Here is a 26,485-nt window from a genome sequence, read left to right as displayed (position 1 = left end):
CTCAATTAAACCCAAGAACAGAGAAGGGGTGGGGAAGTTAAAGATCAAACCAGTATTTTTGATTCTTTCTGACTCCTTTCAATTACAGTACGAATGAGTTAACATTAACTGAGAACTCACAGGTGTATGTAGCATGACATAGTTGTATATGAACACACATTTTACAGTTTACTTCAGCGATTTTCAACCTTTTTCATCTCATGGCACACACAAACTAATTACTAAAATTCTGCTGTACACCAAAAAATATATTTTGCCTAACAAAAAATAGATATAATTTTATTCATTCACACAGATTGGCTATTGTTGTGTTGGCTACTATCATTTTTTTTATTTAACAATTTAATGGAAAAAGAGGTCAGGTATTGCATGTTTTAAAAATTCTTGTGGCACACTGGTTGAAAATCACTGGTTTACTTCATTAAAAAGTTATTTACTTAATAGACAAGTCACCCAAATTTTATAACTTATTTCATGTTTCCTCACTCACTTACTCCTTCCTTTCTGCAACTTACCATCATCAGGGCCAAGGGGGACAAGTTCCAAAAGCTGACACTGTCTTTGGCCCTTTCCGTCTCTTTCCGTACTTTCTTCCTAGTGCTGCAGGTACTTGATGTGCTCACCTGAAAGGAAGCAGTATGAGTCTATACATACTATACAAATTAAAATTATTTTATAAATTTATTTTTAAAAACTTACTTAGTAGAGACTATGTATAAAGAGTAGAAGTTGTATAGACCAGAAGCAGAGAGAGGTGATCCTTTGCAACTGTGGAGACTTTTAATCCTTAGTTAATATTCCATCCCAGGAGCATGATATTTAAGAATTAGTAACAAATACAATTTAAAAAAAATCAGATCTTGATGGCAAGTGTTATTTTTCAGGAATGAACCCAACGACTCCAGAAGCAGAAGAAAACCTCAAGCCTTGTCTCACAGCCGATATCCAGTCTAAGGGCCATGTGCCATCCGGTGTGTGGAGGCAGCCGAAGGATGGGAAAGAATGGGGCGAGGAATATGTCACAAAAGACCACCCAGATAAACTCAAGGAAGTTGGCCAGGGCAGACATAGTTCCTTGGAAAATGTTTTATGTGAAACTTCTTTAGCTGGTAAGCCCCAAGGGGGAATGCAGGCTGAAATTTTAAAGAACACGATGACCGAAGGGCTAGAATCCTTGTAATTTAGATTCAGTGGACATATGCGACTGCCTCGTATATGATTTCCTTTCCAGATAACTAGCCAAAGCCTTATAGAGGTCACAATCGCCAGCTGGGACTACTACCTTGATTCTGGGTATCCACTCATCTAAAAAATATATATTTTTATTGCCTGGCCAATGTGGCTCAGGGGTTGAGCATCCACACATGAACCAGCAGGCCATGGTTCGATTCCCAGTCAGGGCACATGCCTGGGTTTCAGGCTTAATCCTCAGTAGTGGTCTTGCAGGAGGCAGCCAATTGATTCTCTCTCATCATTGATGTTTCTCTCTCTCTCTCTCTCCCTCTCCCTTCTCTGAAATCAATACAAATGTATTTTGAAATGTATTTTTTATTGATTTTTGTTTAAAAATGTATTTTATTGATTTTTTACAGAGAGGGAGGGAGAGGGTTAGAGAGTTAGAAATATCGATGAGAGAGAAACATCGATCAGCTGCCTCCTGCACACTCCCTACTGGGGATGTGCCTGCAACCAAGGTACATGCCCTTGACTGGAACCGAACCTGGGACCCTTCAGGCCACAGGCCGACGCTCTATCCACTGAGCCAAATCGGCCAGGGCTTATTGATTTTTTTAAGGGAGAAGGAGAGAGAAAAAATATATCTTTTTGCACTATGAACCGTAACCTCCTGGTTCATGAGTCAAAGCTCAACCACTGAGCCACACCAGCTGGGCAATGTTGAGCATCTTTTCATATGCTTATTGCTTTCAATATCTTTGTATTGCTTTTATCATTTGATAGGGTTTTGGGGAGAAGTAGTTAACAATTCCTTCCTTGGTTTGCTTTTAAAGCTAAAAGACAGACTGTGGCTCTAGAACTGCTTGAATCAGAAAGAAAATATGTCATTAACATCTCTCTGATCCTGAAGATCAAGGCAACATTCCAGGGGTCAGATGGAAAGAGGAATTCCAAAGAGAGAAGGTATCCATGTATTCATTGCCTTTGCTTTTCAGATTGATTAAGATTTAAGGTAAGTGTTTACTATTTCCACTTTGGGAATTCTGGGACCTGTAAAGAGTTCCAGAAGTAGTCTTTGAAAAGAGAATATGCAACGACAGGAAGTAACCTCTGGTTTTCTAAGCTTTTTTGGAAGCCTCCATGTGTACTTTAAATAGATCAGCTGAATAAGATACAGAACAGAATGAGAGCATTCCTCTTCCCTATTGGTGTTTTTCCCCATGCAAAACTGAAAATAAATTTATTAAGATTAACTACATTTCCTATAAAAATTGTAAGCTTTCTGCACTTTCTACCCCTGTGGGAAAGTGAGCAGGGTGTGAAAATCACACACTCCATAACTACAATCTGACACTCAAACCTGAGGTTGTCACGTTTTCTCAAGTCTATAAAACTTCAGGTTTTCCTAGAAAAAAGCACAGTGCTCAAAAGCCCCTTCAGCCTGTTTCAAGGCATCCCTGCCCCTCACTGAAGGGCTGGAAGCTGCAGAGGCAGGGCTTTTAGCAGAGAAGCCTGAGTGGGGCTTGTGGGCTGTTGCTCATTTGTTGGAGGATCACAGAAGTTGGGGTTCTTGGATTTTTCTGGTCTGATTCACCCAGATAGAGCCACAGCCTCAGGATCAGTCTTGTATGAATATTTTTTTTGAGGGGGGGGGGAGGGGTCAGCTCCATAGGATTGCCAATTAGCCTTACAAGCTGAACTTCAGGGCCACATCCACCAAGAACTCAGGTTGTATGGTGCAGGTCACCACCAGATGGCACGTATTATTTTTTTCTTTTTAAATTCTTTGTTGTTTAAAGTATTACTTATGTCTCCTTTTTCCCTCACTGACTTTCCCCCAGCCGCTCCCACCCCCCAGCACATGCCTTTATCCCCCCTACTATGTCCGTTGGTTATGCTTATATGCGTATTTGCAAGTCCTTTGATTGACCTCTTACCCCCCTGCACCCACCACCACCCTGCCTTCCCTCTGAGGTTGGACGGTCTATTTGATGCTTCTGTCTCTGGATCTATTTTTGTTCATCAGTTTATGTTGTTCATTATATTCCACAAATGAGTGAGATATATGATATTTATCTTTCTCCAACTGGCTTATTTTGCTTAGCATAATGCTCTCCAGGTCCATCCATGCTGTTGCAAGTGGTAAGAGTTCTTTCTTTTTTACAGCAGCATAGTATTCCATTGTGTAAATGTACCAGTTTTTTAACCCACTCATCTGTTAATGGGCACTTAGGCTGTTTCCAAATCTTAGCTATTGTAAATTATGCTATGAACATAGGGGTGTAAATATCCTTTCTGATGGGTATTTCTGATTTCTTGGGATATATTCCTAGAAGTGGGATTACTGGGTCAAATGGGAGTTCCATTTTTAATTTTCCACAGTGGCTGCACCAGTCTTGCATTCTCATCAGCAGTGCATGAGGGTTCCTTTTTCTCTGCATTATCGCCGGCACTTGTCGTTTGTTGATTTGTTGATGATAGCCATTCTGACAGGTGTGAGATGGTACCTCATTGTTGTTTTGATTTGCATCTCTCAGATGATTAGTGACCTTGAGCATGTTTTCATATGTCTCTTGGCCTCTTTCAAAAAGTGTCTATTTAGGTCCTTTGCCCATTTTTTGATTGGATTGTTTATCTTCCTTTTGTTAAGTTGTATGAGTTCCCTGTAAATTTTGGAGATTAAACCCTTATCAGTGATAACATTAGCAAATACGTTCTCCCATGTAGTGGGCTTTCTTCTTGTTTTGTTGATCGTTTCTTTGCTGTGAAGAAGCTTATTTTGATGTACTGGTTGTTCCATTTATTTTCTCCTTAGTTTCCATTGTCCTAGGAGCTGTATTGGTAAAGATATTGCTACAACATATGTTTGATATTTTGCTGGCTATGGATTCTTCTAAGATTTTTATGGTTTCCCGTCTTACGTGTAAGTTCTTTATCCATTTTGAGTTTATTTTTGTGTATGATTAAGTTGGTAGTCTAGTTTCATTTTTTTGCATGTCCAACACCATTTATTGAAGAGACTGTCTTGACTCCATTGTAAGTTCTTGCCTCCTTTGTAAAATATTAATTGAGCATAATGGCTTGGGCCGATTTCTGGGTTCTCTGTTCTGTTCCATTGGTCTACTATATATGTCTGTTCTTGTGCCAGTACCAGGCAGTTTTGAGAACAGTGGCTTTGTAATATAGCTTGATATGTGGTATTGTGATCTCTCCAACTTGTTCTTTTTTCTCTGGACTGCTGTGGCTATTCGAGGTCTTTTTTTATTCCATATGCATTTTTGGAGAATTTGTTCTAGGTCTGTGAAATATGCCGTTGGTATTTTAATGGGGATTGTATTGAATGTATAGATTTCTTTGGGTAGTATGAACATTTTAACGATGTTGATTCTACCAATCCATGAACACAGTATATTCTTCCATTTGTTTATGTCTTCCTCTATCTCTTTTTTTCAATGTCCTGTAGTTTTCCGAGTACAGGTTTTTACTTCCTTAGTTAAGTTTATCCCTAGTATCTTAATTTTTTTGTTGCAATAGTAAATGGGATTTGTTTGTTTGTCTTTCTGTGAGTTCATTATTAGTGTATAAAAAAGCCATACATCTTGGGTGTTAACTTTGTATCCTGCTACATTGCCAAATTCATTTATTAAGTCTAGCCGTTTTTTTTTATGGAGTCTTTAGGGTTTTCTATGTACAATATCATGTCATCTGCAAATAAGATGGCACATATTTATCAAATTTGGTTATATCTAGCTGGGGAAGTTCAGGAGTTATTTGGGCTAATACTGAACTGCAAGAGCTAACTTATCAATTTGAAACTATAACTGGATTTCCCCTGATTGCTTTTATTTCCCTCATTATTTAAGTACTGGACTGTGAGAGTTGAAGTAATTTTGGAGGCTTTCAAAAGAATATGCTAACTACTATGTTTACATAATTTCACTCCTAGTAAGGAACAGAAAAAAAGTTGAGCACTCAATACTTCCATCGTCATGAAAAAGTTGCTTCTGGGAGTCAGGTCTGGATTATACAAAACAGTGAAGTAGGGTCAGTATGTTTTGCCTTCTTTCTTCCTCTGTTCTTCATCTCCTGGCTCACTTCTTCCATATCACTTCCTGATTTCAAATAATATCCTTATTGAATTAAAAAAAACTCTTTTTAAGGCCTGTTTTCAATATGTGGTATAGAATCCACTGTAGGTCATTGCTCTTCATGTAACTTATGTGTTTCCATGATACTTGATGGGAGCTGTAGCCTTCTCTGACCCCACCCTGAAATCTCAACTGTTATCCCAGTGACAGTCCAGGAGGTATCCTGGACTCCAACCAAGTTACCAGCTCTCCAACTCTGCAAGTACACTGGCCACAGTGTAGCAGAAGGCAGTGTTCTCAAAAGAAGAGGAGGGAGGCAGAAAGAAAGGAGGAGAGACTGAGATAAGGCAGAGCAGAAGAGAGTCCCAGTGAGGCCAGAGGAGAGGAGAGGAGAGGAGAGGAGAGGAGAGGAGAGGAGAGGAGAGGAGAGGAGAGGAGAGGAGAGGAGAGAATCCAATACAAGACAGATTACATAACCTATATAGACACCCATCCCATAGTCTGATTTCATCACCGTGCCCGAACACCTTTCAGTGTCACACCAGCATTATTATTACCCAAAGTCATTGGTAGCCTCTCGGTGGGGAGAAACTCTTATCTAACTCTCTTGTTAGTGCAGCATTACATTCTTTCAGTTCAATCAGCTGAGCTTTCTTCCATCAGCTTTACAGTCTTCTCCCAGTCCAGCTGTCTCTGGGCCACCCTCCAAATCTCTCTGTTCTGGACAGGGATTACTTAGATCTTCCAAGTCCACTGCACCAGCCTAAGAGCTCAGATCAGGAGGCCTCTCCTCTTGAGCTTCTGGATCAGTTGGCCTCACATATGTGGAGACTGGTGGCCTAGCAGGTGGAGGGGCGGCAGAGAGAAGTGGAAGAAATCCTTGTAACATGGTTCAACACACAATAGTATAGGAGCCATCAGGAAAGGGGCCTTTTTATATCCTGAAGATATCTGCTGTCAGGTCTACAAAGACACATGTTTCTTTCTTTTTTAAAAAAATATATTTTTATTGATTTCAGAGAGGAAGTGAGAGGGAGAAAGAGATAGAAACATCAATGATGAGAGAAAATCATTGATCAGCTGCCTCCCGCAAGCCCCACACTGGAGATGGAGACTGCAATCCTGGCATGTGCCCTTGACCAGAATCGAACCTGGGACTCTTCAGTCCGCAGATCGACACTCTATCCACTGAGCCAAATCAGCTAGGGCCAAACTTTTATTTCTTAATCCTAAATGTAGACCTGTGACTCAGAATAGTTTGAATAACTGGGAAAATGGGACCTACTGCACATATTCTTAAAGGGTTTTTTCTTCTCCACACCTGGCTTGTGTGATCCTGTCTCTCTTCTGTTTCAAGCCTCTTCCCTGGCTCTTTACGGTACCTTGTCCAGCAGCACCTAGATTTGCTTCATGCTCTGCAGGAAAGGGTCCTGAAATGGCCACGCCAAGGAGTCCTTGGAGATTTATTCCTGAAATTAACAAATGATGAGGTAAGTTTTTTAAAATTTTTTTTTTTTTAGTAACTCAATAAATATTTAGTTAAGCAAATTCACCAACACTGAGCACCTACCATGGACCAGCACACAGCCTGGAAAGTCGTAGGTGCTCAAACTATGCTGAATGGTTAAGTGATTGTTGGAAGCAGGAAATGTAGGAGCGGAAATGGGGAGGAAAGAGATCTCTCTGTGTCCCATGTCGTCTTCCGTCTCTCCCACAGCTCCGGGGTAAAAAATTCTTTATAAATTTGAATTATATTCATGTCTCCCTCATCTACTTCTCTTAATAGAGAATCTAAAATCAGTGAATTTCAGAATTAAAGGAACTGCTAAGATCTAACCTCCTCATTCTACAGATAATGAAATAAAGTTCAGAGAACTTAAAACTGCTGAAACCACCCAGCTAGCTAGATAGTTGCAGATCTGTGACTAGAACCCAAGTTTTCTCATTTTCAGTTTATCACTTTCCACTGTACTATAACTGCTGCCATTGAACATGCATGTGTGTGTATGTACATATATGTATTTGTGTAGAAATATATGCATGTACATATAAATCCATACATATAAAATAAGTATGTGAAGGTTTATATATAGGTTATGTACTTTCACTTACTTCATTCCCTAGAGATTTGAAAAATGTGATGGGCAGCTATTTGTCTGGAATGTTTTTTGTTTTCACTTGGAGAGGGTCTTAAGTTTCAAATTTCTATGTGGTTCTACAAATTAAATATGATCCAGGCCAGAAATTGCAAACTCAAATACCTACAAAGTAAGCTGAGTTTAATACAATATGGACTGTTGGTAAGTGAGTTTAAGTGGAGCACATATGCTTTGCTACAAGGAATAGCTACTCACCTTTATCCAATTATTATGTAGAGGGGAAAAGACTCAAGTTGCCAGATCTGATTTTTTTTTTTTTTATATTTTATTGATTTTTTTTACAGAGAGGAAGGGAGAGAGATAGAGAGTCAGAAACATCGATGAGAGAGAATCACCGATCAGCTGCCTCCTGCACATCTCCCACTGGGGATATGCCCACAACCCAGGTACATGCCCTTGACCGGAATCGAACCTGGGACCTCTCAGTCCGCAGGCCGACGCTCTATCCACTGAGCCAAACCGGTTTCGGCCAGATCTGATATTTTAAGAGCAGATGGAAATCCAAAATTTTGTGTGAAATTTTCTTCTTAAAAACAGTATGTGGGATAATTAAAACTAGTCTGCAAGCCAGATTTTGCCTGTAGTCAAATCAAGGATTGTGGATAATAATACAAAGTTTACAAATTGTCTAGTTGTATAGATTTGTTTGATTTTTTTTTCCACATCACTTTTACTCATTTGTATTTGGCATGCTTTCTTGGGCTGAGAATTGTTATTTCTGTGGGAATATAACTTTGGAAGCTGAGAATTGTTTTCCTGAAGGCATATTGCATAGGTGAACATGCAATTAGTGGGAAAAAGTTGAGAACCACTTGTTTAGCCACTATGAAGTAGGTTGGACAAAGTTCCTCATTTGGATGTAGATGATTGAAATTAAAAGTAATTTTAGGAGACCGGATGAAAGAAGGTGAAGGGATTAGCCAAAGAACATATATGCTTAGCTATGAACACAGTGTAGTTATGGCCAGAGGCAGGTGTAGGGCGGGCTGGGTATAAAGGAGGGGCAGAATGGGGGACAACTCAACAATAAAAAATAAAAAAAATTTAAAAAGTAATTTTAAAACAAAATATGCGTTTTTGTCATTAAGCAATTTAAAAATACTTTTTCAATTTATGTAATTCCTCTTCTCTGCCTTGGTTTATTTATCATTTCATTTTCTCTCATTAAAGCAGGAATATTGAGTTTTGGTTCCCAAGTCCATAGGCATATCTACCTTAAAACAAGTTTTTTAAAAAAAGATGAATAAAAACCAAAAACATATTAATGAACATATTAAATGAATAATTAAGCTAAATCTCTGCAAAGTGCTTTTTATTTCTTTAAAAAATAGTTATCATTCCTGTTTTCAGGTTCTTACCATGCATTTTTATATTTGTTTTCAAGAATAATTTCTTGGATTATTATGTTGCCTACCTGAGGGACCTGCCTGAATGCATCTCTTTGGTTCATGTTGTTGTTCTGAAGGAGGTAAGTTCACTCTACCTGTGCACGGCCCTTTGGTTACATGTGTAGTATATGATGCTGCTCATCCTCCCAGGAAATACAGCAAATGCACTCGGAGCTTGTCCTCCAGGTTGGGAATGGTTTGAACAGAGCCACTGACACTCCTCCCTGGGGTTAAAGAAGCTCACTCAAGGATCAGTACCATTGCTTTGGTCCTTGCCCTCCCTGCCTTGCTGACCCTGTTCCATTCCACTGGAAGTTAGGCAAAGTAAACAGATTTTCTAAGCTACAGCCTGCATGCTGTATGAGGGTTTTTGTTTTGTTTTGTTTTTAGATGATATGATCTGAATTTATATAATCTAAATATTAAACTTAAGGCATTCTGTAACTGTCAGTTTCTAAGATTATAAAGTGATTCTAGTCATGTAGCTTTAAGAGTTGCTAATGTAGTCCTAGCTGGTTTGGATCAGTGGATAGAGTGTCAGCCTGCAGACTGAAGGGCCCCGGGTTCAATTCCGCCAGGGTTGTGGGCATGATCCCCAGGAGGAGGTGTGCAGGAGGCAGCCAATCAATGATTCCCTGTCATCATTGATGTTTCTATCTCCCTCTCCCTTCCTCTTTAAAATCAATAAAAATGTACTTTAAAAAAGAATTGCTAATGCAATGCTATATTAGGTGCTCAACATGCACATATACTGGTAAGTATGTAACAATTCTAGTTATTTTAGGTTAATAGGAAGAAACCATAACAGAAGCCCTAAAGTTAAGAGTTAATAAAATTTCGTAAGAGGTGAGGTCTTAATTTTCTATATTACCTCATTACTCCCAACCCAGTATAATGCCTACCACATGTTAGTACTCAGAAAATATTTGAGAAAAGGAAAGGACGGGAAGAAGAATGGAGAAAGTCCAACATGTTTCCTGCTGCCAAGCCAGCTGGCCAATTTCTAATCACATCCCATAACCCACTCTCATGAGACTCCAATCGACCCCCAGTGCTTATTAGCAAACCATTGTCATGATTACTTGTAGAACCTTAATGAATCCACTCAAGTTAAATATAATTTTGTTTGTTTCTTAATCCTCACCTGAGGATATTTTTCCATTAGTGTGTAGAGAGTGGAAGGAAGAGGAAGAGACAGTGAGAGGAAAACATTGATGTGAGAGAAACACATTGATTGGTTGCCTCCCATATGCACCCTGACTGGGGCTGGGGATTGAGAATGCAACCGAGGTACGTGCCCTTGACCAGAATCGAACCTGGGACCCTTCAGTCCACAGGCAACACTTTATCCTCTGAGTCAAAACAGCTAGGACTTAAATATAATTTACTGAATGCCCACTTTTGTATAGCGCTGTGCTACTATCTGGAGGTGGGATGGACGGGGTAGTTTGGAAAGTTGGGTGGATTCAAAAGAAGTATATGATACTCTCCCTACTAGAGAAGAGTTGTCTCCTTGAGCATGTCCTTGAACAAGTGACCTATCCAATAAAGATCAATGCTTTATCTCACTCTAGTCTAGAGGAAGAAAATGCTCTGGGAGTAAACCTTTTCTATTTTGCTGGGACTGATACTAGGGTTTGCAGCCAGAGCTGGAGGGACATTGAAGAATGGTTCTATCTTTTTTTCATTCAGGGTGATGAAGAGATTAAATCTGACATCTATACACTGTTTTTTCATATAGTCCAGCGCATCCCTGAATATCTGATACATCTGCAGGTAGGCATGTCTGGGAAAGCTCCCAAAGTGATTTTCAGGCTAAACTCTTGATTTTGGCTTTTGAGAAACACTGGCAGGGATCAGGAAGGAATAATTAATATTTCTAAGTATTTAAATACCTTAAGATTGTTATGATTTCCCCATCCCCACCTTGTGGTATGAGCTAAAATCTCAATCTCTAAATGTGCTTGGTTCATGATGCCGGCTTTTTATGCTCTATCTTCATTTACCAGCAATCTCCACCTCTGCTGATCCAGGATCTTTCAATAGCAGCTCCTGCTAGGCTCTGAGTACCTATTCAGTCCCTTCTACCTTGATTCTACAGCCATCTAAATATGTCCCCTAATCCCCACTCCCCCCCAACCTACCCCAGTGACTAAGAACTATTTATGTAACCTGCCCACTTAACCTGCCTACCTTTTTTTTGGCTTGATTCCAAGGGTTCACTATACATTGCTTCTGTCTTATGTCACTAAAGAAGTATGAAGAAAATGATGAACTGACTTCTTCACACCCTTTTCCCACAGGACTTGTCCACCTTGGAGGAAGTAGAGTTGAGAGAGAGGCTCATCAACACCCTTACCTGCCCCTCTTCCTACCACTCATTATCCTGGTTTATTTGCTGCTGATCTTTCTAAGTAATTCAATGAAGCATCTTAGAAATGCTTGGGATTTATCTCAGATAGAAGTAGCCCAGTATCAATATCAAAAGACCTTCTATTATATGTGGCTGTTGATCTTAAAATCATTTCTTCACAGTAATTATTTTCTTTAATCCTTTCAACAGTCTCATGAAACAGGTATCATTATTACCACTTCTTAGATAAGGAAATGGAGAGACAAATAACTTAAATAACTTGCCCACGTTAACACACCTAATAGATGAAAAAATTTGGAACTGAAATCCAGGTCTTGCAAGCAGTATGATAAATAAGAGCCCTGGTTCTATTGGCTGACTTGAGTTCAGATCCTGGCTCTGCTACTAACTAGATGTGTAACCTAATGAAGACTAGCTGACTTTGCTATATACCCTGATTCCCTTGTTAAACGAAGGTGATAATGGTACCTATCTTATGAGGCTATGGTAAAAATTAAATGAGAAAATATATGTGCAGGCTTAGAGCTTGGCAATAGGAAGTACTCAATAAATGTTAGCTTTTCCAAATTCAAGTTGTATGATGTTCTACTACAGCACAGTAGGCAATGTAATAGGAGCAACCACCAAGCCAACCACCAGCAAGCCATAAACATCACTCCTCTTCCAGAGTGCCTTGGTATTTATTTCACATTTTTACCATTGGTTTGACTCCTATGAGTCTCATAAATGTTGCTTTTTCAGCAGTAATTGTTAAAACGGGCTCCATTACCTCAAAAAATCTAATTAATAGATCCAACTTTTCAGATGGAATTATCCTATGTTCACATCCAACTCAAACAAGAGCAATAGTGACTATTATTTTCCTTTGGTGTGATGGACAAAGAAAACGGCAAGTGTGATTTTTCAGCTTATAATTAGATGGGCCATATGTATTGTTGTTTTTAGTAAATGGCTACCAAACTCTCACAGCACATCAAGGCAAGGTACAGAAGAAACAAAACAACTTTTCATTCTAATTATGCAATGCTGCTTCCTTTTTTCCTTCATCCAGAACGTCCTGAAGTTCACAGAGCAGGAACACCCTGACTATTACCTACTTCTGGTGTGTGTTCAGCGCCTTCGAGTATTTATCTCACACTACACCCTGCTGTTTCAATGCAATGAGGATTTGCTTATTCAGAAACGGAAAAAGCTCAAGAAGTAAGGTTCTGATGGTGCAGTCTAGAGGGTTGATCTAAGGCTTCTGAGAACAGGGTAGAAACAATGTGGGTGTCTGTAACAAGTAACCATATTATATACTCAGTGGCTAACATGCAGTGACAGGAAGTAGAAGAGAGAAGGGGAGGGAAGAGAGGTAGCCAAAATGGCTAGAATATGTAGGCACCTACTACCTGGTGGAAATTAGAAAAATAGGCACGTTCAGCCTAATGCCAATACAGACCCCCCCCCCTTAACTCATGTTGACTATCACAAAAATAGTTGTTCCCCTAAACTTGCCAGGTTTAAAAATACAGTTTCAAGGCCAGCATGTGGTTTCTTTCATTAATTCAACAGACAGTTATTGAGCACCGATTTGTGTGTATCAGGTACTGTTCTATACAGAATATACTGCAATAAAAAATACAGACAAAAATCTTTGCCACATGGAGCTTACTTTCTAGACCTGGTCATCCAGCTAATAAATAAGTTAGATGCCGATAAGTGCTATGAATAAAAATAAAACAAGTAAGGGAGGGGATGGTGGTTGAATAGATTTCATGCTAAGAAGGAACAGGAAGATTAGGGAGAATCGGGGCTTCAGAGAGAATAGAAGCAACAATAGCAGAGCTTCCTAATGACCTGGATTTCCTTCAACCTCATCACATCTCAATAAGGAACACTGAGTCTGTGGGTACTTTCAGACAAGAGAAAGGTGCTATCTTCCAAGCCATGGCTCCTCTAATGGAGAACATCTCCCTATACTATCCCTTTCCTACTCAATTCAGCCAATTAATCAGCATCATTACTCTTGCCTAACATCCAGTTTGTACCCTATTATGTAAGCAATCGAGTATGTAGAGGGCCCTGGAGAGAGAACTTTACAGCTGAGCTTCATCTGAGAAACACTGTCTCCCCCCTATCTTTCTTGCCATAATCTGCGTGTTCTGAGAGCCAGTTTCCCACTGTGTACTCTGAGAATTATTACTTCCATTCTATTAGGTCATCCATGGCGAAGCTGTACAAAGGGCTGGCTTCCCAGTGTGCCAATGCTGGGCAAGACGCTTCCCCCACTGCAGGCTCTGAGGCTGCCCGCGACAGTGGGATCCACTCAGAAGAGATGCTGCAACCCTACTCTCCTGCTCCAGGTTCTGGCCCTGCTATCACGTAAGCACCTGTTGCTGTGGAGATTAATGACAAGGCCTTGGGGTCCCAGGTGGTCTGTGTGGGGTAGCTGGCCAGCCTGGATTAGGAGTATGACCAACAGAACTCCTCCCTCCCTCTTGCCCCATCAAGTCTCTATGTAACAGGCAAGCAGTTGACCCAATGTTTGTGTCCTAGAGGAAGGCACTAAGAATGCTAAGGGGCGGCCTAGAGGCTGAGGTTACTCCCAACAACTGGATTGCAGGTAACCATCCTCTATACCAGCGGTTCTCAACCTGTGGGTCGCGACCCCTTTGGGGGTCGAACGACCCTTTCACAGGGGTCGCCTAAGATCATCGGAAAACACATATATAATTACATATTGTTTTTGTGATTAATCACTATGCTTTAATTATGTTCAATTTGTAACAATGAAATTGGGGGTCACCACAACATGAGGAACTGTATTAAAGGGTTGCGGCATTAGGAAGGTTGAGAACCACTGCTCTATACCTACAGCCTAAGTCTCTGGGTTTGAACAATGACAGTCTGAAAAGAGTGCCATAAGAAGACAGGAAGGCATTTTACAAACCCTCAGAAGGATGGGAACCCACTTAAGGTCACCAAAACAGAGAGTGGAGGGAAAGGGAATCCCAGTCAGGGGTCAGTAAAAAAGTCTGGGCCCTGAGGATAAGAAATGGGTCTGAGCCCTCTTTGGCTCAGTGGATAGAGCCTTGGCCTGCGGACTGAAGGGTTGTGGGTTTGATTCCAGTCAAAGACACATGCCTGGGTTGCAGGCTCGAACCCCAGGAAGTGGCATGCAGAAGGCAGCCAATCAATGATTCTGTCATCATTGATGTTTTTCTCTCTCCCTTCCTCTCTGAAATATATAAATATATAGATAGATAGATGATAGATAGATAGATAGATAGATAGATAGATATAGATATGTCTGAGGTGATCCAGAAAGAATATTGTTCAGCCTTTCCCAATTCTCCTTGAAGCTTTCTCAGAAAGTGACTTCATAAGCCCTTCTTCACTTCTGGTAGCTTCTCTGAAAGCTGTTCTGAGCAGTGGATGGACCTGACAGCCTTTCAAGGTCTCTGCATACAACCCTCTAACACACTAAGCTGAATTCTCATTCTGCAAACTTTCTTGATGATCTTTAATGATTAGACATTTATACATCTGGGACCTATTTTACTTCTGAAAGAAAAGGATAAAGTCAACTTGGCTACTTTAGGAACCAGGACTTCTGGAAGGAAAAGGGAAACCAAAAACTCAAAATTCCAAATCCCCACTTTACCAAATACAGACAATTCTACAGATAATTTCTGCTTTGGGTTTTATTCTTTAAAAAAAATAAAAAATAAAAAAATATCTATCTACCTATCTATATATAGATAGGTAGATAGATAAATTTTACTGGTTTCAGAGAGGAAGGGAGAGAAGGGAGAGATAGAAACATCAATGATCAGAAGAATCATTCTTAGCCTGCCTCTCGCATGTTCCCCACCGGGGAACCGAGCCCGCAACCCAGCCAGTGCCCTTGACCAGAATGGAACCCAGGACCACTCAGTACGCAGGCCGACGCTCTCTCCACGGAGCAGAACCAGCCAGGGCGAGAGAGGGGAGAAAAGAGTTACCTCGGGGCCCTGACACGTGTGGGGAGGGGCAGCGCTCCCACGTGGGGAGTGATGCCCATCCTGGGCGCACCAGCCATCTCTACGCAGTGCCTCTGTGCTCGGGCGGGGGCTCCAGGCGCCCACTTTTCAACAGGTCATTTCCACGCTCCTGCTTGAAGGGGCCGGGGCTCGTGGGCGCTTGGCAGGTACCACATGGCGGTGCTTGGGCGGGGCAGGGAGCAGAACAGGCAGTTTCGCGCCCCAGCGGCGTCAGGCTCCGTGTGGCCCCCCGGCCTGCGCTAACCAGCCGTACGCACCCCTCTTCTGCCTTGTCTCCCCTGTAAAGGCACCTGATGCCCCCCATGAAGAAAGGCCAACAGCAGCAAAGCCTGATGGACAGCATGCAGCCCGGGAAGCCCGGCGACTGGGAGATGGAGGGCAGGAAGCACGAGAGGCCCGACAGCCTCCTGGCGCCGGCGCAATTCTGCCCCGCCGAGCAGGACGGGAAGGCGCTCTCCGGGCCCCTGCAGTCCATCCCGGAGATGGACTTCGAGCCTTCGCCCGCCGAGCCCTCGCTGGGCAACGTGGAGCGCTCCCTGCGCGCCCCGGCCGAGCTGCTGCCCGACGCCCGCGGCTTCGCGCCCTCGGCCTACGAGGAGTTCGAATACGGCGGCGAGCTCTTCGCGCTGCCCGCGCCCTACGACGAGGAGCCTTTCCAGGCGCCGGCCCTCTTCGAGAACTGCTCGCCCGCCTCCTCCGAGTCCAGCCTGGACATCTGCTTCCTGCGGCCCGTCAGCTTCGCCATGGAGGCCGAGCGGCCGGAGCACGCGCTGCAGCCGCTGCCCAAGAGCGCCACGTCGCCGGCGAGCAGCAGCGGCGCCTACAAGCTGGAGGCGGCGCAGGCGCAGGCGCACGGCAAGGCCAAGCCGCTGAGCCGCTCGCTCAAGGAGTTCCCGCGCGCGCCGCCCGCCGAGGGCGTGGCCCCGCGCCTCTACAGCACGCGCAGCAGCAGCGGCGGCCGCGCGCCGCTCAAGGCCGAGCGCGCCGCGCAGGCGCACGGCTCGCATGGCTCGCACGGCTCGGCCGCCGCCGCCGCCGCCCGCGGCGCGCCCAGGACCTACTTCCCCCAGCAGAGGTCCCAAAGCGAAAAGCAGACCTATTTGGAAGTAAGGAGGGTAAAGTAAAACCGAACCCAAACCCGGGCCTACCTGTCCAGGGAGCAGCCTGGCCTCACCTGCAGCGTGGAGGGGGCCTTGCCAGGTGGGGAGCGGCCGGCTGGGCGAGTCCCAACGGCCTGTTCAGGCAGGTGCTGGGGTCAGGGCTTGTCCTAACCTCAGTTGCCCTCAAGGGAGAGTGTTAGCGTCCGCCCTCCACTTGGCACCGAGACACAGCTGGCATGCCCTGCATGGATATGTATGACGGCAAAGAGATCTAAAAGACACACCTGCTTCCCCGCCACCCCCGCACCCACGGAAAGAGTTAGGGGTCTCCTCTGCCTTCCTGCACAAGCTGCAGCACCTCAGGGTGCTTCACTTTTAAATATATATATATATATATATATATAATTTTTTACAGAGAGGAAGGGAGAGGGATAGAGAGTTAGAAACATCGATGAGAGAGAAACATCGATGAGAGAGAAACATCGATCAGCTGCCTCCTGCATACCCCCTACTGGAGATGTGCCCGCAACCAAGTCACATGCCCTTGACCGGAATCGAACCTGGGACCCTTGAGTCCGCAGGCTGATGCTCCATCCACTGAGCCAAACCGGTCAGGGCAGGGTCCTTAACTTTCAAAGCATGGCAGGCAAGTCCCCGCCTGCCTGTTTCTTCCTTTGCCGGTGAGGCACACACACCTCCTTGTTTAAATGTTCACAATATCCAACACTGCCGCCTCACTCCACTCCCTGACCCGTGCCAGCTCGCGTGCAGCTCGGGCAGACACGAGTTGCCCTGCCTCACTGTGGACTCCCTGCAAAGTTCACGGCAAAGACAAGCTCGTTTCCCGTTGACTGGAAACAGGTGTCACGTGACTTCGCAGACTCCCGCGGGACGGAGACAACACAAAATAGGCAGGGAAGCATTGATCCACCAGCTGGCCTCCATGTCACCGTTTTGCTATCTGACCTTGGTCTGAAAGTTTGGGGACAGTTCAGGAGGTCAGACCCTCGTCTTTAGTCTTTAAGAAAGAAAGACAGTATGCTTTCTGCAAAGAACACCTGACTAGGTGTGGGGAGATCTGTGTTCTAGTCCTGACTCCGCTGCCAAATAGCTGTGGGCTTCTGGTCAGGGCGCTTGGCTTCTCTGTGCCTCCAGTTTTCACATCTGTAAAAATAAGACAATATATACCTTCCCCACCTCACAGTGCTGTTGTGAGGATCAGGACAAAGAAGATAAACTTGGTCAATATGCTTTTCAAAGTACGGAATGCTATACAAGTGCAAGATATTATCAAGAGCATGATGCCACAGAAAGATTTTCCTTAAACGATTAATAGACTTAGTTTCTAAATAGTCCCTAAAAGCCCATTTCTCAAAGTGTGGTTCTTGGGCCAGGAATGAATGAATGCATTACCTACCTGGGAGCTTGTTATAAATGCAGAATGTGGGCCCCCTCCCAGACCTACTGAATCAGAATCTGCATTTTAGCCAGATTCCTAGAAACATGAAGTGCAGTTGGGCAGGAGCGTAACCTACACCACAGCTTTTCAAAATCTTAAGTGTGTGTAACTCCAGAGATTCTGGTTCAGAAAATCTGGGTGGGGCTTAGGGATCTATATTTTAAATAAAGGCCCCAGTTGATCCTGTAGCCCCAGGACCACACTTTGAGAAATACCACACTAACCCATCAAGATGTTGGTCTCCATGGTTTAGTTTTGAACCTTAGTAGAATATCAGAGAATCTCTAGATCTGCTACTACAATCCCAAGTTAAGGTCTCAAATTCAAACCCATATGTTTCTTGAAGAAAAAAAAAAAAATTCATCCCCGATCTTTGCTTCTCTATCAGCAAGCAGTTATCCATCTAATTCATGAAACTTTCAGGGTGGCTTTTGTTTTGACTTCTTGGGTTCAAAATTAAGCATCTATTTTTGTTTGCTTTAAATTGCAGTCACCTTTAAGTAAATATTTTGTTCATATGGAACATAAATGTATATTCATATCTATTTTAGTTAGCACATCTCACAGTTAAAAAGAAACTAGAGAGTTCACAAAAGATAGAGCCTTATTTTTAGTTTACAGTTCCAAATTCCATGAACTAAGTAAGAATTGTAAAAGCTGTATTGAAGGCATATGTGCAGGTTGGACATATTAATTGATACTTACTTTTAAACAGATATGACCTCTTAAAAACTCCTTCTTTTATGTCTAAAATGAAGAGTTAGGAACATTAGTTTAAAACTACTATTACAGTCAAGCAGCTTTCTTATTTTGTAGAAAGGGAAACATACCCAGAACTGTGAGGGTCCTACATCTGGTTTCTCAGCAAGGTGGTATTTGTGCCAGAAGAAGTTATTCTCTATACTCTTTAAACATTTGCCAATTTCCTTTAATTCCTGGTCTTTAATGATTGTTATATCATATAGGATTATGATACAGACTCTAGACTCTTTGCCTTGATACATAGAAACTACTGCTACACTCAGCAGAAAATATCCTCTTTTCAACTACTAATTTCTTAATTAGCCTAGGTTTGCTGTAGCTGGAATAGGGTGCCCACCATTAGTCTTTGGGGGTGGAAGAGGAAAGTGACTGAGCTTAAAAAAAAAAAAATGTCCCACAGTCAGGATAGATGTTAACGATGGAACAGAGTGAAAAAGAAATCCCTCTTTTGTGTTTTCAGGAGATGCACTTAGAAGACACCACCAGATTCTGTCCAAAGGAAGAAAGAGAAAGTGAACAAACGTCTTTCAGCGATCAAAACCCCAGGCAAGACCAGAAAGGGGGCTTTCGCAGCTCCTTCCGCAAGCTCTTTAAAAAGAAGTGAGTAGCCCTTAGACAAGACAGCATTGTAACTCATTTCCCTTTGGGCTGAGTCTTGAGGTTTTAATAGTAATAAGTATGGAGTAGCCTGGTTTCACACAATGGCTTCAAGCTCAGTGCCTGCTCCCAGTAACCACGATTCATGCAGGTGAAGATGTTTCTCCTTGTAATCTCCTAGAGTAAAAGCAAACTCAGCTCTGTCCTCTGCCTCTTCTATCTTTTAGCCCTACTTCCTTGCTCCCAAAGTCACGTGTCCTGAGCAGAGTGAGCAGAGGTGGTCCCCTGGGAAATGAGCTGGTGACCATGGAATTCCTTTTAGCCTGGGAGGAGTGGGATTCTCTATGGGAGTTGGGAGCAATGGAAAGTTTTCTAAGGCATCTCAGCACTTCTGCCTGTAGGGCCCTAGAGTACTGTTTATTGGGACTTGCAGTGTCTTCCCTATCTGAAATGATTGAATTGATTTGGCTTGGGCCTTAGTTAAAAAAATCACTGTAACGGAGTTTCCACACTCCACAGGAGGCAAAAACAAGCCATTTCCCTTCTCTGGTCCTTCTTTTTGGCCAGCACTTACCATCCCTGTCTTACATACTGGGAGACAGTGGTCTAACCCCAGCACGAAATGTAAGGAACATACTGTGAAAGTCCAGCCATTGCACACCTGAGATACTGCAGTCTCTATTGCCACTGGTCCTCAGGCCTACTTCACTCTTCCTTAGAGAGATTTCCCCCTGCTGCTTAGTTTTTCTTGGTGGAGGAGGGTCTTGCAGTCAGTTTTAAACAGTATGTCTTCATATTTTAGTGGATGGAAAAGTTAAGGACATTATTGCAGCCGTTGGAGAGTTTCTAATAAATGAGGAAGCACAGGAAAATCACGTTCCTAAAGGTAGAGGTTCCTGGGCTGATTTAGATAATGAATTATCTTGATGAAAGAATTGGGGGCAGGCCTGGAGTGAGGACTCTTTTTTTGATGGTTTGTCTAATTCTTCTCCCTTGGGGAGAGTGGTACTGAGATCAGTGGGTCTCTGCTGGTCCTCACCTGTTGTTACTGGAAGAAGGGGAAATAGGCAGAGACAGAAACATGACTCAATCAGAAACAGCTCTACCCTGCAAAGTCCCCTTTCAGTTTCTCTGAGGCAGCCCCATGCACATAGGCATGGCTTTTGCTGCATCCCTTGATTTAGGATGAGGAGTTAAGAATTGTATCTCTCTTTAGGATCACAGACTTAGTGCCTACTTGTGTCAAGAGTAGAGAAACCTGGAGGCAGACAACTCCCCTGCCTGACCTTGGGATTTAGGTTCCTAAATCCTTCTAGCAGTGGTTCTCAACCTTCCTAATGCCGCGACCCTTTAATACAGTTCCTCATGTTGTGGTGACCCCCAACCATAACATTATTTTCGTTGCTACTTCATAACTGTCATTTTGCTACTGTTATGAATCATAAGGTAAATATCTGATATGCAGGATGTATTTTTATTGTTCGCGACCCACAGGTTGAGAACCGCTGTAAGGGCACTGCTTGAACCTTTGTCTTTTTAACCACAGTGTTCCCAAAATACACAGCCACCTTTTGCCCGCTGCCATTTATAATGACTGGGTACTGTCTGTTGGAAAGCAATGAGCCCTGGATCCACCACTGGTTTTTTGTTTTGTTTTTTTACAAACTGCCATGTTTTGGAGAGATGGAAGAAAATGCTGTGCAGTTACTTGAGGCAGAGGGAATAGATTTATCCTCTCTGTGTCCAGGGGGCAGAACTAAGAGCAATGGGTGAGAGGAAGAACTTTCTAAAAATGCAACTGCCTAGAACTGGAGCTGGCTGCCTGGTGAGGGAGTGGGTTCTCTTTGGGAGAAGGTAGATGACCCTGGTCAGGGACGTTATGACAAGGATTCCCACCTGGGTGAGAGATTGTCCAGGATAGTCACCTGAGTCATGTCCAGGGCTGAGATTTGCTTTGTCTGTAGTTTGACTTTGTTGTGGATCAATCTGCCTAATCACATCTTTTTAACATCTGACACAAGTCATTAATGTGGCCTTGGGACCTATAATTTTAAAGACTCACCGTGTGGAAGACCCGATTTTATCTTTCTATAGCCCCTTCACAGCCCTCAGTGCAATGCTGAGGACTTGCTGTGTGGACGCTTCAAATTCATGTTGGTTAATTGCTTCCAGTCATCTTGCAACTTTTTGGGATCCTTCTTAGAACCAAATGGATTCCCTTACTCCTCTTATCTCTTCTCTTGTATCAGTCCCTCCTGCATCAATCCTATTGCTGCCACCATACTTTGTATTTAAGTTTCAAAGCATTACATGAATGGCCACACAGATGGCTACTTCCTCTGGCAGGCTTTCCTGGCTTTTTACATCTGGTGTAGGACTGTGAGCACCACCAGGAGATGCTTGCTTATCGCCTTATGCCCAGGGTACCACACTGAGCACTTTGGGGGTTTGGCCTGGGATCAAGAAACAGCTTGAGTGACTTTTTCTGAGTATTTCCCTGCAAAGACCATGGGACGTTTGCTTCATTATGCTAAGGTAAAGAGGAATGACAAGGAAGCCCAGTGTAGCATGGAAAGGCCAGGTGCGCTTAGCTGAGAACACACCCTTCTTCTCATCAATTAGGCACTCTTTCTTGTATGCATGTGCTTTGTGAGACACTTGTACAGGAATCATGAAAGACATAGTCCCGGGTGCTATGTAGGAGCTCCATGTAGGAGCTGTTACAGAGGACTCTGAAGTTAGGCCTGTGGACAGGCAGATGGAGGAACCAGCAAGAGACTCAGGTCATTCTCCTCCCGTGTGGTTGGGAGATCATTTTGGCAGCAAGCCCTGTGACTAGGAAGTGGTTTACCCTGGGGACTGGAACCATGCCAGAGCCTGGCCTCCGAGGTCCAGAACGGACCAGCGCCAGAAAAGCCGCCGTGTCACATCTGCGGCTCACTGCCTGCCTACCCTACAGCCCTCTGGAGGCTCATTCCTGTCTACACTGACACACTTTTTGTATCCATAGGGGCTTGTTTGGCTGGTGGCCCCACACACCCAGAATGCTGCTTCGGGATGAAGCTAGGCATGGAGCCAGATGCAACAGAAAACCTGGGAAAGGGTTCTCTTCCCTCTGAGGCTGGGAGGGCCGGATGCTCATACCCACAAGGATTCAAAAGGGAGAGTCAAGTTGACATCTTTAAAAAAATCATGAAAAATACCCAAGACACTTGGGGAAAAGAATGATCCCCTGTTTCTATCTCAGGCACATCTGTCCTGGGTAGATAGACACCAGGTCATATGTCTCTGAAAGCTGTCCAGAATTAATCAGAAGAAAGATCACATATCTTAACGTGTGAAAAGGTTAAGTGACTTTAAAGTTTTAAATGAGGAGTCTTAGAAGCCAGGAGCAGACCTAGTGTGATAGGCTGATGCTGGACTGAATCCTTATCCCCCTGCCTTTGAGAGGATGGGAGGCAAACTATCCCATTCTAGAAGGATCTATATGGAGGTTGTCAAAGACTCAAGTGTAGACTATCCTGAAGTCTCAGGCAAATGTTACTTCATATTTGTATATAAATCTTGCACTTAGGTTAATAAGAATTCTTGGTTTGGGGTGTGACATAGGGGAAGAGGATTATGTAAGACAGTTTAAGAAATGCAAATGCTCTTCCGTTTTATCCTCAAATCTGGGAGCAGTGGAAGATAAACAATACGACTTCCAAATAATTAATTCTACTTCTTCTCTCATTCTGTTCTTCTTTAGCACTTTATAACTTACACACCTCAGAGCAGCTCCTTCCCAGTCATTACCCTCCCGCCACCAATCACATCAAAATATTTCCAGTCTGAATCACACACAGAGAGAGTAGTTCTGCAGGGCCCCATATAATTGAGTATCTGAATCCTCTTCTTTTGGTGTCTTATCAGCTGTTTATGCATATGCCCAGTCTTGGCTGTGGGACAGACCATGTAATAGAATACAGGACTACTAAAGAATCAATTGATAATTTTACCCTCACCTTCTTCTTTACTTCCTAAAGCCTAATCTCAAGTCCTTTCCACACTCATACTTAGTTTGGGGTTCTTTCTCATTTCCCATTGTATTTCCCAATATAACTTTAAAATTGAAGGAGACAGTTGAAGTGATGACATTGTACATTACTCAAACCTTATTGTGTTTCTCAATAGGTCATTTGAAATCAATCCCTAAGTTAAGGATCTTTAGTGTACTAGGTTCTGTTTAGCACAAAAGAAGTAAAAGAGATAGTTGCAGTCCATTAAGAGCTTACAGCCCAAATGTAAGGTTGAAAGATAGTAAGCACTCAGCAAACATGTAGTAAGCGAAAGCTCATTTGTCAGTCACCTTGTTGATTACTAGGAGACATGCCCCTTACTTCTCCAGGGACATGTCTCCTAAAGCTTTCAAAGTGGACAGTCTTTCCAATCAGAAAACCAGCCCTTCTTAGGTCAGAGGGTTCTGTGCCCCAGATTCCACTCCCTCCTCCCTTCCCCAGCTCCAAACTTTCAAGGTTTATTTGTAGCAAATTTAACTTGGATGGTTAGGTGTCAGAATGTACTGGCAGTGTTGTACCCTTACCCAGCAAGTGTTTGCCTGCCTGTGTCTTCAGTGCCTGCTCAGATCTGCCCTGTACTCAACTGCCATGGCTCCAGGAGCTCCAAAGCCATTGCTCGTTTATAGAGAAAGGGAGTAAAAGCAAATACTCTGGCCCTTTCTTCTCAGTCTGCAGATGATTTCCAAGTAATTTAGGTCAATATTACTTCAGAGCCTAACAGCCACACCTTTGGAAGAGTCCAGCTGTCGAAGCGGCCACATACCATGTACGCAGTATAGAGGTCAGTTAAAATTGTCTTTAAAAAGGATGAAAATGAGCTTTTAGTCATGGCTACAGTGGATGCTAGATTTTTTAAAGGATTAACAAGTTAGCCATTAGTTAATTAATAGTTAATGTCAAGAAGCACAGAGAAATTCACAAACCTGGAGACACACAGAGGTTGTTTATGAGAAGAGCAGTTAAAAAAGAATAAAACTAAGCTGAGTTCGTGGACTTTGAAAACTAGACAGGGCGATTTTGGCATTTGTTTCAGAAATGGGAACGCATCTGGTGAAGATTTCTGTGGTCCTTGGGGCTGGTGGTGACATCAAAGCTTTCCCATTTCCAGGTAAACACTAAATAGTTGCATGTTAGAACCATCAAATATGACATGTTGGGTTTTGGAGAGATCAGATGTAGCCAAGGGGAAATGTGAGGTAGAGATTGTAAGTTTTGACTAATGACTTTCTGATGAGAAACTGCCATGTTAGGGGAACAATTCAGGAAAAAACACCAGCCAGATTCAAATCTTGCTTCCTACTTTCTGTCCCTAAAACTTAATAGGCATTCCCTAGTCTTCTGGATAATAGACGGTATGGGGGAAAGAATGAAATGGTCCATATCTTCCTAACATTTTGGACACAACTGTACTTGTCAGGGATGACTTGAATTGGAGGCAGGTGGGAGTTCTGAGAGGCGAGAGAAGGCCAGGAGTTCTACTAGTAGGGTGGGCTTGTGGAGGCTATTTCAAGGGAGAATTCCAAGGGGGCTCCTGGAAAGGAAGAGGACTTTCACCCCACCCAAATACCATCTTATCTGATGACTGCCCAGGGGCACTTGGGTTGAGAGATAGAGTAGTTTTTCTTCTATGCATTGGGATGTAGTAGGAAAGTGCTCCTTACAGACCAGAGGTAGAAAGCATGCTGGGCATCTGTGGCTTCATCTGTAATACCAACTATCAGGGTGAAAAGTAAAAATATCTAGTCAGTCATCAGGTTTCCAGACGTTAGGATTTTATTCTGTGTGTGGATCTAACTTCCTTCCCTTAATAAAGTAAAAAGGATGTTTGAATTCTGCCCAGTAATTTCAGTAAATGATAGTCATAATGAGCTTATCTAATAACAACAATGAGGACTCATAGTATACCGATGGCAGGGAAAGGACTTACTCTTCTCTGTGGGTAGTGGAAGCATGCCTGACTCTGTCTCCACATATGGAGAACTTGTTTAGTTGTGTAGGAGCTTTGGACAAAGAACTTCATGTCTAACATCACTTTCATACATCCTACATGAGGTCTTTAAGATACTGGTTTCTAGTCGTTGGGATAGTTTTACCTATTCTAGCTCAGAGTTTAAGCTAGCCAAAGGGCCCCAGCCTAGCTTATCAGAGGTTTTCCAGAAAGCCTCCTCCCTCCAGGGACTTCTGACATGAACAAACTGGAGAAGGTGCAGAGCTGAACTGGATTACCCAACTGGCTTAACCAAGATAAAGGAAGAATGCACCCTGGACTGGGGACTCAATTGGACTGATCTGAGTTGTTGACTATTGATTGGGCTTGGTCTCCTTTGTGGTGGTTGAGATTACAGAATCTCCTCAATCTGATTACTGTACCAATTTCTGCATTCTACCAAATGTAGCATATATGTGTGGTTGGTTTCAATAAATCTTTTATTCAAAAATGAAAACCAGTAAAAGCAAGAGTTTGTAATGTAATGCCCAAGTTCAGTAAAGACCCTTGATAACCTTGGTTGAGAACAATGAATTCCATCCATTTTAATTTAAGGGCCTTACTTGTTTGTGGAGTAGTTACTTGGTTAAATAAAAAAAATAGGATTTCTTTAATTTTCTGAGCTTAGTTCCCCTTTTACAGTGTTATTACACAATATCTTACACTGACATACACAGTTGTTACAATTGTCCCCATAAAGCATTAGGTAGATATTCTCTTTATATTCCCTGCAAATCTTAGTTACACATGTCCTGAGTCATGAATTCAGGGGAAGTAAATATTATTCCAGGTCTAGGAGGTAACTGTTTTACAAATGCAAAACAATTTGGATAGATAAAATATTTGAGAACAATTAAAACCAAATCAACCTGTACTTTATCTGTGTGCTGAGATTTTAGGTCCAGTGGATCAGAATACAGGGAAAAAACTAATGAGAATCCCTCAATGGATCCTTCACCCACCAAACAAGATTTCTTCAGAAACCGACTTGCTCTTGCAAATGACCTTGACCAAGGAACAGCTGTGTAAAACATACTTAAAGTTGTATTGTCAAGTGGTAAGATGAGGATCAAAAGCTTGTATATATATTTGTGTAGGAAAATATATATATTGGTGTATAAATCCCTGAGGAAAACTAATATAAATACTTACATATGAAACTAAATCAACATAAAAACAAGACATTGAAGAGATGAAGATTAGTCTATGGTTGAGAACTGGCTTTTTGAACCTCAACACTTGGGAAAAGGGAAACGAAGACTTTTCACAGTATTACAAAAAACCACAATAAATGTGGAGGAAAATAAACGTT

General features: G+C 42.7%; 1 protein-coding gene and 1 long non-coding RNA gene across 2 annotated transcripts in view; one reads left to right on the top strand and one right to left on the bottom strand.

Moving 5' to 3' along the window:
* ARHGEF33 (Rho guanine nucleotide exchange factor 33) overlaps positions 1-26,485 on the top strand; it is a 42,829-nt gene extending 16,344 nt beyond the window's left edge. The window contains 10 exon segments of the mRNA XM_036334786.1: positions 885-1,109; positions 2,010-2,139; positions 6,622-6,754; positions 8,808-8,891; positions 10,504-10,587; positions 12,237-12,385; positions 13,385-13,549; positions 15,497-16,325; positions 18,992-19,131; positions 26,073-26,485. Of these exon segments, the coding sequence (XP_036190679.1) occupies positions 885-1,109; positions 2,010-2,139; positions 6,622-6,754; positions 8,808-8,891; positions 10,504-10,587; positions 12,237-12,385; positions 13,385-13,549; positions 15,497-16,325; positions 18,992-19,131; positions 26,073-26,202 (2,069 nt within the window). The 3' untranslated portion in view covers positions 26,203-26,485.
* LOC118669080 lies at positions 380-15,553 on the bottom strand. The gene is made up of 3 exons (XR_004971875.1): positions 15,172-15,553; positions 6,586-6,733; positions 380-623 (listed from the first exon to the last, which is right to left on the bottom strand). It is a non-coding gene; the product is annotated as an uncharacterized LOC118669080 (long non-coding RNA).

The sequence above is a fragment of the Myotis myotis genome, unplaced genomic scaffold (assembly GCF_014108235.1).
Source record: "Myotis myotis isolate mMyoMyo1 unplaced genomic scaffold, mMyoMyo1.p scaffold_m19_p_14, whole genome shotgun sequence".
NCBI lineage: Eukaryota > Metazoa > Chordata > Mammalia > Chiroptera > Vespertilionidae > Myotis > Myotis myotis.
This window is presented reverse-complemented; position numbering and strand designations above follow the sequence as displayed.